The sequence below is a fragment of the Harpia harpyja genome, chromosome 8, assembly GCF_026419915.1.
Source record: "Harpia harpyja isolate bHarHar1 chromosome 8, bHarHar1 primary haplotype, whole genome shotgun sequence".
Lineage (NCBI taxonomy): Eukaryota > Metazoa > Chordata > Aves > Accipitriformes > Accipitridae > Harpia > Harpia harpyja.
Window position 1 is genome coordinate 44,265,973 of NC_068947.1, and position 16,947 is coordinate 44,282,919.

General features: G+C 35.1%; 1 protein-coding gene across 2 annotated transcripts in view; it reads left to right on the forward strand.

The window, feature by feature from the left end:
• The window catches only part of ABI3BP (ABI family member 3 binding protein), a 171,726-nt gene that overhangs the window by 61,081 nt on the left and 93,698 nt on the right, over positions 1–16,947 (forward strand). For both annotated transcript variants that reach the window (XM_052793998.1, XM_052793999.1), the window contains exons 8-14: positions 641–703; positions 1,792–1,887; positions 4,661–4,738; positions 10,669–10,749; positions 12,089–12,163; positions 15,820–15,885; positions 16,405–16,479. In XM_052793998.1, the coding sequence (XP_052649958.1) occupies positions 641–703; positions 1,792–1,887; positions 4,661–4,738; positions 10,669–10,749; positions 12,089–12,163; positions 15,820–15,885; positions 16,405–16,479 (534 nt within the window). The remainder of the gene's footprint in view (positions 1–640; positions 704–1,791; positions 1,888–4,660; positions 4,739–10,668; positions 10,750–12,088; positions 12,164–15,819; positions 15,886–16,404; positions 16,480–16,947) is intronic.

Genomic DNA, 16,947 nt, shown 5'->3' on the forward strand with positions numbered 1-16,947 from the left:
GATACCTACACTACGCTTAAACATACTGCCCTTTAGAAATGCCTGTTTTTCTCTAGTAGTGAGAGGTAGTATAGTAGTGTAATCTTCGAAAATTAACTACTTAAAGATAGTGGATAGAAAATGAGCTGCAGATTAAAACTTGCTAACAGAAACTGTATTGTGAATAACTTTAAATAAAAAAATCAAGCAAATTATCTTTGGAGGTAGTTCACAGTTAAGGGACAGGAAAACACTGGAGCATGGTGTGAAAGCAAAATATGGTAATTACCATTAAAATATGACTGTACTGGCATTTATTTCACCTGCATCTTTTTTTGAAGACTTGTGAATGGCAGGGTAATGAGATAGCCTGGAACTGGCCCTATATTAGCATAAGCATAGAATGTCATTCTTCACTAAGGATATAAAACTGATATGCTAGGGGAAAGAGATTCACAGTTAAGAGATGATACAGAGGAAACACAGTTTGCAGTCTCTTAAACTGAATATAAATACAGAAAAGATTAGGATGGTGTCCTCATCTCCAATTATTAAGTTAAGGGAAGGTTTTCAGAATGCTGAGGCTTGTCTTGGTGTGGTTTTGTTTCTTGTTTTGAGTTTTTAAAAATTATTTTCTAATATCCCTGTGTTGTCTCCACAGTTATTCAAAATCGGACACAGTCAAAAACTTTGGATAGTTCTTCTCTGCCAGGAGCAATATTAGGTGACTACAAGATATTTTTATTATTTTTTCTCATCTTTGGCTGAAAATTAGAGCCATGTAAATACTTTTAATTTGCTTGATCTTGATAGTTCTTTCTTTGCATATCAAAGAGTATTTTGCAGCTGGTTCAGACAGTGTTTGTTAAATTTTATGGTGGTACAGGTGATTCAAGGATGATGTAGCCTAAGGGAAATAGAATCATTTTATCGTCATAGTATTTTAAAGAAGATAATGTCTCTGTTTAAGCCAAGAAGTTCTTTCATACTTCAAGTAAAGTTGTGTGTCAAAGATCTTACTGAGATCAGGAGTTGTTCTTTTTGTGGTTTTTAAGGTAGTATGATAACATACCATTTACAGATACAAGCCTGTACTGATATTAGGCTATAGTGATAGATATTATAACCTTCCTTGCAATTAGAGCTTGGTGTTAGATCTTGGGGCATAACTGTTTCTGTCAAGCCATTCAGTTTCATGCTTTCTGTTCTTGTTTGACCTGTAAGAATATACAATATTGGCTTAGAACATAAAAGTAGGGAAAAGTCTATCATATAGTTCTTAGTGTAGTGAACTACTGGTCTGCCTGAAATAGACAGGAAAGGCTCACTGCATCATGCACCTTGTGACCAATGTATTCCTGGATTCAGGCAGGTATTTAGTCCTTTATATATATGGAAATACTTTATGTAACTACATAACTTTTGGCTTAAGTTTGCTTTGTGTGAGTTTTAACGTATTGATGTGAATCAAATAGATACTCACTATCCACGTTTGGTGTTGAGTCTTCTTCGCCCACCAGACAGAATGTCCCAGCATCTGTGATAGTGCAGTAGGTCCAGGGTTGTATGCTCCAGTATGGAATTGAATTGTTTTCAATCCTGATTAATAGTGAAATGGTGGTAATACAGTGAGTGGTGTAAAGGGGAAATAGCACCGAACGGGAATAATAATTACTGAATAGAACTAACTCATTTCCCAGATACTCAGACTAAACTCCCAATGGTTCAATAGTAGTTGCTCACATATCTCAGAGGGCAGACTGTGTATTTTTCATCTCTTGTGGAATTAATGGCACACATCTTTCTGTGTAGTGCACCTTATTGTTCCAGGTCTCAATGAAACTCAGCAGAAACTTCCTCCTGTCCTGACAATAGATGACATACCTCAAGCATCCAGGAAAAAACTGGGTAAGCAGAAATGAACTAAGCTTGTATTGTTCGTGAGCAGTATCAGAAGCATAGCAATGTGAGGTCATGTATGCAAGCAGAAAAGCCCTTTTTTTTCCCTCTTTTATCTTCTTTTTTTCTATTTGTCTGATTAATGATTAGCTTGGGCTTATAAGGATTCATAGAAATTCACTTATTTAAAACATCTGAATAGGTTTTTAAGGTATTTTGCAGCCATTTAAAAGAATATGCAGTAGCTTTGATTCCTAGAGGAAAGGAAGGAAACTAGTCACATTCATGGACTTTCAGGATTTTGTTTTGTTTTACAATGTAACTTATTTTTTTCATAGGTATGTCTTTCAATATATGTCTTTAAAAATGGAAGTTTGTGTGTCCATTTGAGAGACCAGATTTTCAGTGAATTTTAATTATATGAGTTCTGGCTTGAGTATACGTGAGAAATTGTTTCATGAAGAGATTATTATCTGTAATTAAATCCATGAAAAAATGGTAGCCAGAAATTAGAACATTTCAGTGCAGGTTTCATGTGTATCTTGTGAATATGCCTGAAACCTGCAGGAAAAAGATTAATTGAGCCTTTTGTTTAAGATGTGTAAACCAGCATATCATCTCTAAATAACATCATTGTGGGAAGTGCAGCTATCTTTAAAAACCTTAATAATGTCCCCAGTGCATTTCACAGATCCCTTGAGTAGAGTTCTGGACCTGATGACTTTTGGCTTGGCTAGTCTTAGTACTTAATTTGAATTCTGAACAACTGGGTCAAATTTTTTTCCTTTCTTATTCCTGCTTTGTTTAATTTACTTTGTTGCTCCATTGCTGGCCACGGCACATTCTCAGACTGGCTTGCTTTGCAGGGAGAAAACAGCAGTGCTTGTTCCTGTTAAGATATTGTGCATGTGTAAGGGTAGAGCTACACAGTAGAATAATATTTTAATGTGTTTGAGTAAGAATATGTTTGGACTGAGGCTGAATTCCTTAAAAATTAGTATCTGGAAGTATTTACCAGCATTTGACAGACAAATGTTAGCATCATCTGTGGCTACTAAAAACTTAAGCCAAGCAGAAAAACTTAATTGCAGTATTTACATTACAGACCATGACTGGTTTTCAATCATGATGATAAAATTAATCACATTTTTAACTTAATTACTAATATTTTCTTTGAATAGCAAGCATGGAAAACAAGGCGTTTATCATTACTAGTTTGGTTTTAACATGTATGTGATGTGCAGGTAACAAAGGTACCATTAAAACTCAGTAAACCATATATTGACAAATCTGTTTTTCATACCCTTTACTTTTAGTAAACCATATTTTAAGACCTCCAATATTAGTTTTGGACTAAAGTATCTAGAACTTTTATATTTGTTTTCATTTCCTACCAGTAGAATTGTATCTTTCTCTAGGAAAGCAATGTTGTGGTTTCAGATAGGTCATAAGGTTCAGTAGTGTGCGCAGTAAAAATGGCAGAATGTGTCTATGAGCAAAAGATGGGGAAAAAGACAAAGGTAGCTTCAGTTGTCCCAGAGATGTCCAGCTTCCTCAGCTGGCTGAGCGTAGAACTTGGACTTCTAAATTTAAATGAAAATAATTAAAATAAAAAATAAATTAAATAAAAACCAGATAGCCAGTGTGATGCCACTTTGGAGCCACTCTTCATGGTAGATTACACAAACAACTTTGTGAAAATAACCGGGGCAGGCAAGGGATGTTTTGTTCTGTTCTGTGTACTATGTAGGAACATGAAGTAATGGGTGTACACACAAGGGACTACTGGATTTCAAAGGAGTGTGAAACAGGGAAGAGTCATTGCTTGGAAAGCAAAAATATTCTGAGAAACAATTTAAATGTATAAAATAATTGACAAAAAGACATATTGTTGAAATCTATACAGATATCCTTCACTGATGCCTGAGAATGATGTATGTCTACAATAAAATGCAATAAGGCTTATGCTATGTGTGTAGTTATGACTAATTATGATTTGCTGGCATACTGCAACTATTCTAATTCTGTCTTATTTAGAAAAGTCAAAATATTCCATCACAGAATATCATATTTATTGAATTCTCAAAGTATTTTTTTTCTGTTTACTTAGTCAGTAACTTACTAGATTTTTTTAAAAGAGTAGTAGTCCAGAAAAAAACCACACAAAATATAGTGCCTTAGTCCTCAGTGGAAAAAAACCAACAGGTGTATTATTCAAGTCAAAATTAATTAATTAATTTTTCCCTGTATCCACTGCTGGAATATCTTTATATCTGTTGGAATAGAAGGCTATTGTCATACCACTGTAATTGTTAGAAGTAATGTAAAGGAAAGTAAGGACATGACTAGTGTGACAATTCCATTTTAATTGAAAAGTGATTAGACTATTCTTGTATAACGCTTAGAACTATATTACATCCTTGAATTTTAAAAAGCATTTTTGCTGTTAATGCTCAAATGCTAGACAAATGAAAAACGCTGAAAACTATTTTGCACTGTGAACAAAATGATTCTTAAGGCATTAAATTGCTTGCTGTAAATTTATTTTTAAGGAATCTTTTAATGAACAAAACAATAACAAAAATGCATGTGTTTAACGTAGCTAGATAGATACTTGTAGTGTTTGTGCAGTGAAAGTTCATTGATTCCTAAAAGTATTCAGCTTTCCACATTTATCCATGTTGGTTTACTTTGGCAAACTGAAGTGGAACAGAAATAAATCTGTGGTATAACACAGCAGATACAGCTTTGCAGTTACTCCCTAATGTCTTTGTCCCTTTAGCTAAGAATGAAACTCGAGTATGGCCTGCTGAATCCAAAACACCAGAAGTTCAAGAAATCTCCCCACAGTCGCTCCCAGGTAATGAAAATTCTATTTTTAGAAGCTCTGTGGAATATCTTTGCCAAATAGATAAGCTAAAATTAAATCCATCTTTGAGTTGCTTAATCTTCAGTTAAAGGCAGTAGTTGGAAAATGGGGATAATGTAGCTGAATTAGCAGCCATGAATGGTAGATGTGGATAAAAATCTGAATCTAATTTTAGAGGAAAGTTTCAGATGCTACAATTGTTAGGTTTATAAAAACACTTAGAACCATATTTTTGTGGGGTGCTGGATACCTTGAAATTGAGAAAAATGGCAAAACGAGTTTTCTTGTGATGCACCTTAAACTTCTTTCAGGAAATATATGAAGGAAAGTAGAGATAAAGGCATGATTGCACAAAATGCATGCACAAGATTAAGATGAAACAGTCACAGTAGCAAGCTGTATTTCAGAGGTGTAGAGGATGACAGCATGATGTTCCATTTAAGTTCAGTTTTGAACACATTAATTTTGACCACACTCTCTGTGGAGTTACTGGTCCTATTAAAGTAAATGGGAGCTGTTCACATACATGGGAAAGGAATATAGAATTTGATCCTAGACTCATATTCAAGGTTGTATGTCTGTGAAATGTATGTTAACTTATATATTTGGAAGACTGAAGTTTTTTATCATCTACTTGTGGCTGAAAAAATATCACTTATTTAAAAGGGCATACTCAGCTGCTGATTTCTTAAACTGTTCAAAAACATGAAGTGAAATTTTAACTCACAAGATTTACTGCCTCCATTTGCTTAGGAAACAAGTTAGTGTAACATAGGCAGACTACTTTATCAAGTTGTATGGCAAGTATAGCACTGTATTTTAACATTTGCAATCTGAGGGCAAAAAGATTGGAGAGAACTAAATTGTTCAGTGTCAAATTATGAAGAGTGACTTTCCACCCACTTTATCGACCCACATTTCGGGATTGTTTAAGTAGGCATACACCTATATTTTCTGTAGTCTGGCTTTTATCCTATAACTGAGACTGAAGTCTTGATTCTGCTGTCATTAGAGACAATAGTTGGCTTCTGCCAGCTTCTTTGCTGAAAGGGAGAAAGGAGGTTGAATGGTGGCAAGACTTTAAAATGAAAAAATAATTTGAGGAAACAATACAGCGAAGGTTTGCTTTGGTTTAGTTTAGTCATATTATGTGATCTTGTTGGCATTACTCTATTCCATCTATGAAGTATTTCCTGGCTGGCTGAAATGGTGTAGCATGTTATTCCTTTGACATAACATGATTCACACAGATATTGCCATTAAATATGACTGCATTTATTTTATTCCTTAAGTATATCAAAGATACCATACTTTACATCATCAGGCCAACTCAGTCTTTAATTCAAACAAACCAACCAACCCCTCCCATAGAGTATGTAGAGAACAAAAGAGATGTAGGATCAAGTATTGTAGCAAAATCATGTAATGATTGACAATTACATTTTAGGTTAAACAATCCATCATTTTTTTTCTCTGAAAATGTTTGCAGAATTTTATTTGCCACTCAATAGATAAGTGTATTTGCCAAATTCTAGTTTTAACCATCGGTTCCTTTCTGCAAAACCTTCATATGGATAGCTCTTTTCTGTTCATCCTAAGCATTAAGAGGAAAACAGAGATGCTTCTCCACAGGAATTTATCATCAACGCGGGCTCTGAACTTTATAAGTTCAGCATATGTGGAATAAACAGCTTGGTTTTAATTGGAAACATGTGTATACTTTTTAAAAAACTGTAAATATTTGGGGTTTTATTTCTTTTTTGTTTTACAGTTTGAGGTCTCTTGTGGACTTAAATTCTGCAGTTATTTTACTAAATTATTTACCTTGTCTAAGTAACTGCAGAACAAGCAATCTACAAATATATTTTATAGAACGTTGCCATTTTGTGAAAATGAGAACTGAATGCATAAATGTATGTAATTGGCTCTCCCGCAAAATCCCTAGTCCTCAGGATTGCATTCATCTAATCAAAATACATCATTCCTTGTCCTGGAATTTACCGGCTAATCAGGTAAACAGTGTGAAATCTGGCACCAGAATTGATATATCACCTGGGGAGCAGAGAATCAGTCCATTCCATTTCCTTTCCTTTCTGTTCTGTAATTATGTTTATGTGCTTAGCATGCAGTAATTCTGACCATGAACATCGCCATATCTAGACATAGCACAGAATTACATGTTTATGAAGTTGGATAGTGTGTTTCATTATACCTGATAATAATTGGCAAGTACTGTCCTTTTAGTGACAAATGATATATAACTATTTGTTACAACTAAACATATTCTTATTGCTATCGCACCATTAGTTATTTACTGAAATATTTAGAATAATTTTCATTTTCCACTTCATGCTTCCTCTGTGGTTTTGCTTCCATGTCTCTTTTTCTGTGGTGACCATTCCATTCAGTCATTCTTTGTTGATCACAGCACCAGTGTCTCATGTAAAAGTATGAGTATGTCACACTATTTACATTGAAGAATGTATTCATTATGGTTTCAGTTAAAGAGAAAAAAAAAGGAGAGTTGCAGGAAACAGGGAAATGAACGTGAATCCTGTAAAAGAAAAAATAAGTTCTTTGAGTGTAATTTCTGTCTAGCCATTGCATATGCAAAAATAACTTGAATATTTACACATTTGAGCCAGACTTTCACAAGTAACTTAAGCAAGAGATCTGAGCACCAGCCTTTTGCAAGGGTTGCATTTGAGAGACAGGGTAATATATAGGCACGATTAATTGAGTTTAGCAATAGGATCTACTTCATTATATTTCATTCAGACCTCCCTATTTGAAAATCATACTGGATTCTTTGAGTAAGGCATAGTAATTATTTGCTGTTAAAGGTTTAAGGACTGGTGCCAGAAGTGGCAACAGAACGCTGATTTAAAAGGAGCTGTGTACTGCAGCAGCCATGGTGTCATCAATCATGCAAGAAGGGAAGAAAGGAGCTTGAAGTATGTCAACAAGCGGACTATCTGAGAGGCTCCATGAGCTGGGCCACTCTTGTATTCCACTGGGTCTTTGTCAAAGGGTGTGTTTTGTGATGTGGCGTGACTTTTTTTGGTGTATTTGTCAGCCAGGCATCCAATCATTTTTTTAATTTCAGGCCTCCCCTCCCTTGGCATGCACTTCCATGGAAAGACTGGTTAGTAAGGTCATTCATGCTTTGTTTTTGCCAGGCTTGTTACAATATTTTCCACTTAGGACTAATTTATTCTTAACACAACAGCACAAGTTCATAATGCCTTTTTTTCCCCCCAATCTTTAAAATGCTGTCTAATGTACCTCAAACTACCACTACATTTTTTTCTCACAGTTGAATCAAGTGTGAGCCTTTTTATTTTTAACTTTGCAGGGAAATTGGAGCTAACCAAGTTAGGAATATCAGCGCATTTGTCTAGGACGTGGAAGAACTAGTTTAAAGAAAAAAGAGCAAGTTATTTCTTCATGTAAGGGATTGTACCAGAAATTTATCAAAGCAGATTTGTGAAATAGAGAATAGGCTTGAAAGAAAAGTACCACCTGTGAATCCAAACTAGGGTTAATGTTTATTAGGAATAACTCCTTTCTTGCCACATTTCCCAAGTTCTGTTCCTCCTGTCTTCCTTCTGGCCCCTGAAGGCTTTCCTTGTGCTTGTGTGGGATATGAGAAGGAGTGAGATTATTGTTTCTATCAGAATGTCTTAATTCTAGTTGTGGGGGAAGAGGAACATTAATGAGAGGGTCAAGAGAAGTTAGAAGAAAAATAGTGAATGCATTCTTGCAGTATTCCATGCCGTCATAGTAACTTACCTTGCTTGGTCGTTTTAACCATTTACTTTGCAGCTACCATTGAACCACCACATTAAGCCTAGTTTACCTGGTGCCCTGGAGAAGTCAGAGGCGTTTCTTTTTCTCTAATTTAGCTTTTAAAGCCCAAACTTTCTGCTTCCTGTATCTTTTTTTACAAAAATGCCTGCTGTTGTTTCATGTCATCCCTACAACATTCTGTGCAAAACAGAGGAGAGCTTGGTTTCTTTTGTCCCAATTCTAGGCATGCTTTTTCTTGTTCAGCTTGCTTAGCTAACTTAGCTGACAAGCGACTGACGAAGACAAATGGCTTCGTATGAGTGTAAACCATCTGACCTCTAAAAAACCCCAAAGCATGAGTTCTAAATTTCTGTATTTGCTTTTGGTGGTTTTTTTGTTTGGGTATTTTTTTTTTTCCATGATTACTTTTCACCAATAAGAAACGTTAGCTTTTGAAGTACTTCTGAGGTATAGGTTTGTTAGTTGTTGTTTCTGTGTCTCTATGGGTGAATTTTCTCCCACAATCCTCATAGAGATAAATTGCTTTAACTTCTCTGTAGAAGGAAATCCTCCTTCCTCTAATGACAGTAACAGCACTGTAACTGACTTAGTAGAAGCTGAACTGGGTCCTAATTAAGGCAGCGTCTATGGAGATTCCAACTTTTGTGGCACTGAAAAGCACCATACTCTGAAACAGAAAATAGTATATAGTTGTAAGTGAAGTAGCATCTATGTAACTATTTAGAATCTGGAAAACAGCCTGTTCTCTTCTGGCAATTAAATAAGAAGCTTATAAAGCTACATGATCCAACTTCTGTGGCACTGAAAAGCACCATACTCTGAAACAGAAAATAGTATATAGTTGTAAGTGAAGTAGCATCTATGTAACTATTTAGAATCTGGAAAACAGCCTGTTCTCTTCTGGCAATTAAATAAGAAGCTTATAAAGCTACATGATCCAACTTTTGTGGCACTGAAAAGCACCATACTCTGAAACAGAAAATAGTATGTAGTTGTAAGTGAAGTAGCATCTATGTAAGTATTTAGAATCTGGAAAACAGCCTGTTCTCTTCTGCCAATTAAATAAGAAGCTTATAAAGCTACATGATCAGTTCTTGCTTGAAGCATGCTCAGTAGATTGTGGAAAAAGCATGGAGAGCATGCTGGAAAAACAAAAGTTACTCTTGTCTATTGTATCTCAAAAAGAAAGTGTTATTTTATTAAACTGAATGAATACTAAAACTTAATGCTGTATTGATGCTGATCACCAATATTAACGATCTCCTCTCAATACCAACTGTGTAAATACTGTGCAGTTTGCTCTGTGGAAGGAATTCATGCTTTTATCACATTCAAGGCTGAGACCTTACCATCCTGTGTTCCATATCAATAAGCTTTGTCATTTTATAATCTGCGATTACCAGTTGTGTGTACTGTATGATTGATTAAACGCTATGGGACGTCCAGCAAGATGGAGAGGAAAGAAGTGATCTTGACTTACATACCATAGGAATTAAATGTTATGTGGAACAGATGGAGGAGTATACTTATGCACTAGTTTATTAAAATACGGTCAGCAATTCAGTTTAGGTACATTTAATGGCTGTTTAATAAACTGCCTGTGCTTTATTCTGAAGATGTAGAATTAGAAGAATGAATAAAAGTCAAAAGCCTATTATTACTAGAAAAATGAAAGAGCTGAGGTATTAGAGGTGAATCTTTATTCTTTTCTGGATAATTTTTATATTAGAAGGATTAAAAAAAAAATCCAGAATAGCAGGGAAAATATTTGTAAATACACTTTGTGATGTAATGGATCTTGTTTATAATGTATATCATAATGAATTTGGGAGGCTGTAACAGAAGTACAGTGTGAGATTCTGATCTTAGCTTTGCTCTTTGTGACTTATATTTTCCTTTGCTTATGTAAAACTGCAACAAAATAAATCCAAAACATCTTATAGACTTCACATCTGAAAACAAAAAATATTAATCATGATGGAGTTGAGCTGCTGCAGAAATTACTCTAATTAGGTGGCATAAAATGGTGATAAGAAAAGCAGCGGGCTTTGGGCAGTAGATAAAGAAAAGCTCAGAGGGATTTAAAATTAAATAAAGCTTCTTTCTTCTAGCTCAGTCTGAGAAAAAACACGGACCTGAGGAATTTAAATCAACGCCTAAACCTGAATTGGTGCAAACTCAAAACATACTGGGTAACTAATTTTGCTGCTTTTTACCTTCTTTGTACATTAAATGCTTTTTTCACCTCCAGCAGAATTTTTCTACTACTTGCTGCATCCCCTTTGTATTGACTCCAAAGGAGGTCCCAATTAAAAATTTCTGGTTCCCTTTGTGTTTCCAGTCGCTCACACATGAAACGTAAAGCAGGATACATCTAGCTCTGGTTGAACTGTGGCCGTTATACATATGATTATTGCTAGCAGATTTGACTGGGTGATTTAATGTTATTTTTCAAAGTAATGCTTTCTGTCTATGTGATCTGCATGATTGATATCACATAAAATTTCCACCAGTAAAATTAACCTCAGTGATAGAATTGAAATAATTATCTCCTGGATTTTCCTCTGATTACAGGTTCATTTAGGGAGCATCAATTGTGATGCAAAAGGAAAATTTTATATTGCATGTGACATGATATAATTGTATTTGTCCTGGAGGAAAAAAGAGCTCTACTGATTTTCATAGAGATGTCTCAGAATGAGAGATTTCTGATCTAAGTAGTAGTATTGTTAGTTTTGTGATCTGGAGAAGCATCTACTTACTTCTTGCATTCAGAATTCTAAATTCTTCAATGTCGATTTTGTTGCGTGTATGTTAATACCCAAACCATGCAAAATTATGAACACAAATCTAAAGTTGAGGTTTCGGGTTTTGGTTTTTTTTTTTTTAAACTTTGATTAGATTTTTCTAAAGCACAGATGGCATAGATACAGAATGATGTATGATAAAGATCATCAGCATTTGCAGGACTGAAATACAGATCTTCCCATGAAGAGGGCTGCTAATGCTTCTCAATAATCATATTTTTACATAATCCTATTGATTCATGTTAATGTCATACTTTCTCTTTTGTCTTTTTTCATTTACAGTTGCAAGCAGATTTCCAGAATTTACTGAAACTAAAGCATCTAATTTTCATTCTAACTTTTAATCAGGGGGTTTTTTTAAGCATAATCAACATTGCTTGTTTTTTGCCATGCTTTTAAAGATTAGAATAGGAAATTTCATCAAGATGGTTTACTGCTTAATTTCAAACTAGGTGGTCATAGTTACTGATGGATGTTCATTATCAAATTCCTGTGACTGATGGATCTTTATATTATGACTAGGGAAAAGGTGATTTCATTTTTATTCCACACCTTTTTAAGTGACAAAGTTATGTGGTTTTTTTCCTAGGTTGGAACTCGTCTTCTTTTTTATTAAATATCATTGGTTTCAGGAGTAAGTGGTTTATAAGCCAAAATACAGATCCATTCTGTGTCTTGTAATATTCTTAATCAAGTAAAGCCTTGATTATTTTTTTTATCATAGCTTCTAATGAAATACAGCCACTTCCTTCTGGATCCAGAATCTCTGATGCTCCAAAAAGTCCATTGACAGAACTTGGTAATTACTTTCTTTGTAAATTTGAGCAAACTTCATTGGAAAGTTATCTAAATATTTTGTTGTTTCTTTTGGCTGGTAGGTTTTAATGCTTCGGCTGCAATAATACCATTCTGTATGTAAAATATGGTAGCCATTAGCTTTTTCTTCACAAAATTTGCAGATTTCTTCTTTCATTCTAAGTCTGGTTTTGCTTTATTGTCATGACAGGATGCTCCAGATTAATGCTTCATTTTAAAAAAACAAAAAAACAAACAAACAAAAACTTGTGAGGATATATGGGCTAACATTTATCTATAGAATGATGATGGCAATTTATACTTGGCTAAAATCTGTACTCTTAGTTTTGTAGTTTTCTTGGAAGTACTCCATAAGCTTCTGAGACTGACTGTATTTCACAGTTGGAGTACTGTTCCAGTCAACATCAGTTCTGTGGGTTTTCTTGTAGTTTGCCAAATATATTTGGTTAAAGTAGTACCATAATTTGTAGATGTTGTTGTGGTTTAAATATTCATAAGTGTTTGCTTAGTTCTGGATTCATTAGTTGTTTGGTGATGAACTTCAGGACACTTTGGAAAGCCCTGATATTTGAGAAAGTATGCTCACATTTTTAAAATAGTTTTACCTGTGTTAGGGTCAAAATGTTATGGTCAAAATCTTCTTATGGGCAAAGAGGAAACACACCTTTTCTTCTTTTTTTTAAATTTATATTTTACGTATGTATACACACATTTACATGTATGTATAGACATATGTATTTACATATATGCATATGCATATACATTTATATGTATATAAAGCCAAGAATTTATTGCTAGTATAATGGAATTCTTAATGGTCTATCTAATTCAAGAATCATCATTTCTAGATTTAACTCTTACAGTAAAACAAAGAATATTAATGCTGGTAGAGTACTTACAGAAAAAGTGTCAATAATAGCAGTAACATAATTAAAATAGTAACACACAAACGTCTTCATTTCTACCCTTTTTCGTGGTGTTTTGCTCACCCTTCCACTATACCTCTGGGTCCTAAGCTTGGTGATTTCATGCTTGTGTTGGTGATGAGTGGGGACGTTTCAGCAAGTTATGAGCATCTGGAGTCTGGAGTCCTGTGCTGCGAGGAGTGTGATGTTCATGTTGATGATTTCTTCCTCCTCTCTTCTTTCTTTCTTTCTTCTGCTGAGAGACACCTTACATCTGAATTTACCATACACAGTGCCATTTGTGTATGTTAGTTACTATTTTTGTGTTCTTCTTGCTACCCCTAAATTTTGTCCAGCTCCAGGTGTGCAGTTTTCATAACTGACCATCGCTGAGCTGTTTATGGCACGGGGTATCCAGTGCCAAGCCCAGTCCCTATCTCTTTATCATCCCATGCCTGTACTTCTCTATGCCATATCCTGTGTTTCCCCTTCTCAAGACCTCTGCTTTCATAACAGGCTTGTATTTCTCTACACTGTGTCATTGTGCTAGTCATAAATATCTCATTCTGCCAAAACAACTGCTTGTTGCTGCTATCTATATAAACAGCTATTACACTAGTTAACTGGAGTGACCTTGAATCAGTATGGATTTATATTTCATTAACATTAGTCAAGAAGTTATCAAGTAATAGTGCTGGTTTATTTAGACAGCATACTTTTACTTAATGCAGTCTGCCAAATTTTACAGTAATTTCCAGGAATAGCTCTTCTTGAAATGTGTATTTGAAACAAATTCTCAAGACCATGAAAATGATCTTCACAATTTGTTCTTAATTTGCTACAATTTTTGACAACTCTTTTCCAGATACGTTTGAGGGGATGGGGATACATATTTGTTTTCACTGTAGTGAAAGAAAATTGGTTAAATCCAGTTAGAGGCAGCATTGGAGAGACACATTCGATGATTTAAGAACTTATTTGCTATAAATATAGCTGAAAACCTGAAAATTATTAGGGATGGGAAGTATTTTTGCTTTCTGCTGGGGAATAATAACCTAATCCTATGTTTTTCTCGGTGGAAAAGGTAAAATAATAACAACAGTTGAGGCAAAATACATGTTTCATTCAAGTATTTGTTCTGGTTTTGTTCTCATGTCTTCCATTCCTGCCAAATAGTTCCACTTAGCAAAAGGGGGATTTAATTATGTGAGGCTGGGCCCAGCCGTTGGGTCAGCTGGAGCATCTGTGCTCCCCATGAAGTCAATGCTGAAGTCAAAGTTACTCTGTGAGAGCGAGGGAGGGGGTCATACAGAGGAGATTTCTCTGCACTGTGCCTCTGCATGCTTTGATCACCTGCTGTCATAAAATCAGCAAAGAAAGCAAAATTTTATTTCTGAAGTTTAAGTGTGTGTGACCTGTATTCTGCCCTAGTTCCCCTGAATACTTTTTTTCTTTATTTTTCTATCGTGATTGTACCAGAGGGAGACATCTCCTTTGTTTTATAAACTTTCTGTGTGGTCGGTATATTTTGAATTCAAACCTTTCTGAAAAGATAGCTTTGTTAACATGCTTTCAATGTTCTGACGCCTTTGGGAGATCTCTTGTAGTTCTTACTGGATGTAAATGGATCAATGGAAGCTTTTGCCAAAAGCTGTGAATCATACAGCTTTTGTTGGTATTATTTTCTTCTCTATAAATATAGAATAGAATAGAAAGTTCCAGTTGGAAGGGACCTACAACGATCATCTGGTCCAACTGCTGAGTCCAGCTATATCAGGATAATAACCTGGGATCATATTTGTTAATGTGATAAGCTGGATTGAAAGTAAATGGGGAAAGCAGATCCAATATATGAAAGTCTGTTCACTTTTTGGCTTATATTCATATTGCCTGCATTAGAAATGAACCCTACACCTAGTTGTTTGAATGTTTTTCTCGGTCTCCAGCATTCAGAGAAGTTTATTTTTAAAATTCTGGTGTAACTGCTTTTCAAAAAACCTCATCTTGATAAAGACCAATTAAAAATACAGATGGAAGTTTTCTCTTTCAAATATATTATAATCTAAACGGGCATAAGTGACTGGTGCGGATAAGTTTACTGGAAAGAATGGTACTTACTGGCCTGTGCACACAGTTGAATAGGATCTGTTTCTTAGAAGCAGGACAGTAGTGCAAAACCTACACATGGTGGAAACTTGTTCATGATGGCTTTTAGGTAAGACTGCCCAATTCTGCCTTGATTCCCTGTTTTCATTAAAGCACACTTCAGGTTATCCATATTTCAAAGTGAAATAACCATAAGGTCTTTGTAATAGTCTTCATTACAGCATAACAGGTAAAAGATGCTGTTTACTTTCATGATTATTTCATTGTACTGTACTTCATGACTTCATTGTACTACTCTTTTTTTTATCTTTTCCCATTACACCTCCTTTTAAAATAGTTATACATAACCTAGTAGTACCCAGTTTATACAGACCTGTAGGTGCTGTGAAGATCAAATGCATTGTGTTTGGGTTGTAGCTGCTTTGCTGTGAAGAAAAACCTCTTAAGTAACATGGATTCAGCCTGATTAGATAATGTATGCCAAAGTCTGAGTCAGGTAAAAATTAATAGAAAGAGGAGACCTTCAAACAAAACAAAAACTTGCTAGTTACAGTTCAAATTGGATTTTGTACCACTTGCAAGGAGAGTGTCTGTCTTGGTATCATAAAATTTTTTTGTTTGCTTTTAGCTACTCAGAGTCCAGCCGTGAAATCTGTATCTCTACCTTCTGCTGAAACCAGAGAGATGGAGATGGGTAATCAGCAGATTAGTTCCATGATTTTTTTCCATTATCTTAGCATCATGTAGATCTGCAAATGGTAATCTTAAGATCTGCTTTAGACTCTTGGCTACCAACACTCACAGAGAGCAGCTTGTTCACCATTCTTGTGTCTGTGTAACCAGCTGAAAAACATATTTGTTACTGGCTTAAAAACTGCTTAAAGACAGTGTTGTCATATCTCATCATTAGCTTATTTCTTTTTGTATAGCTGCAGCTCTTATCCCAGAAAATTTAATAAGTTAATATTACTTACTGATAAGAATTCTTTTGGGCATGTCGACCTCAAATTTCGAGGCCAGAAGACTGTATTGCAAACCATCAATTCCATTTGTCATGGCACAGTTGTCCTACATCTTGCTTGCAGGCCATCTGCCATCTTGCTTAGCTTTGCATTAGCATCATCTGGAATTGCACAGCCTTCACTAAGCTATTTGATGCTAATCCATTAAGTCACAGGTCTCTCAGCATTTTAAGCTCAGATTCTTTTTTCAGCTTTTGAGGAAACACAGCCTGTTTCTTCAGGATCCAAAACATCTGGTACCACAGAAGTGCAACCAACCAGATCTGGTAATGATTTCTCATAAGATTAATCCTCTTGACAGTTAGGAATTTTCAAAGGAGACATAGTGCCTCTCATTAAATAGTTTGTTCAGTTTGACATAAATGAAGAATAACTGCAGGTATGAAAGTGCTGTATCAAATAGCAGGTTTCTTTATAACATTTTATATGAAATGCTGAACCAGTAGTTTGGAGGGTTTTCCATATTTGGCTACAGCATGCAATTCCTAGCTTGAAAATTACATTGTACTTACAGTTAATACTATATTTAAATAGGCCTGTCCACGCCTGAGTTTCATTTCTGGAATATCCTGATTTGCTGAAGTACTCGGAGTCCTGAGAAATAATAGAAACAGACATTCCAGCAGAAATTCCAACATATTATGATAATGTAGCTCTTCATTTAGCCTTTCTGTATAAACACAGACATAATTCTAAGTGCCCAGATTTCAAAACCAGCACTATAAAAACATGTC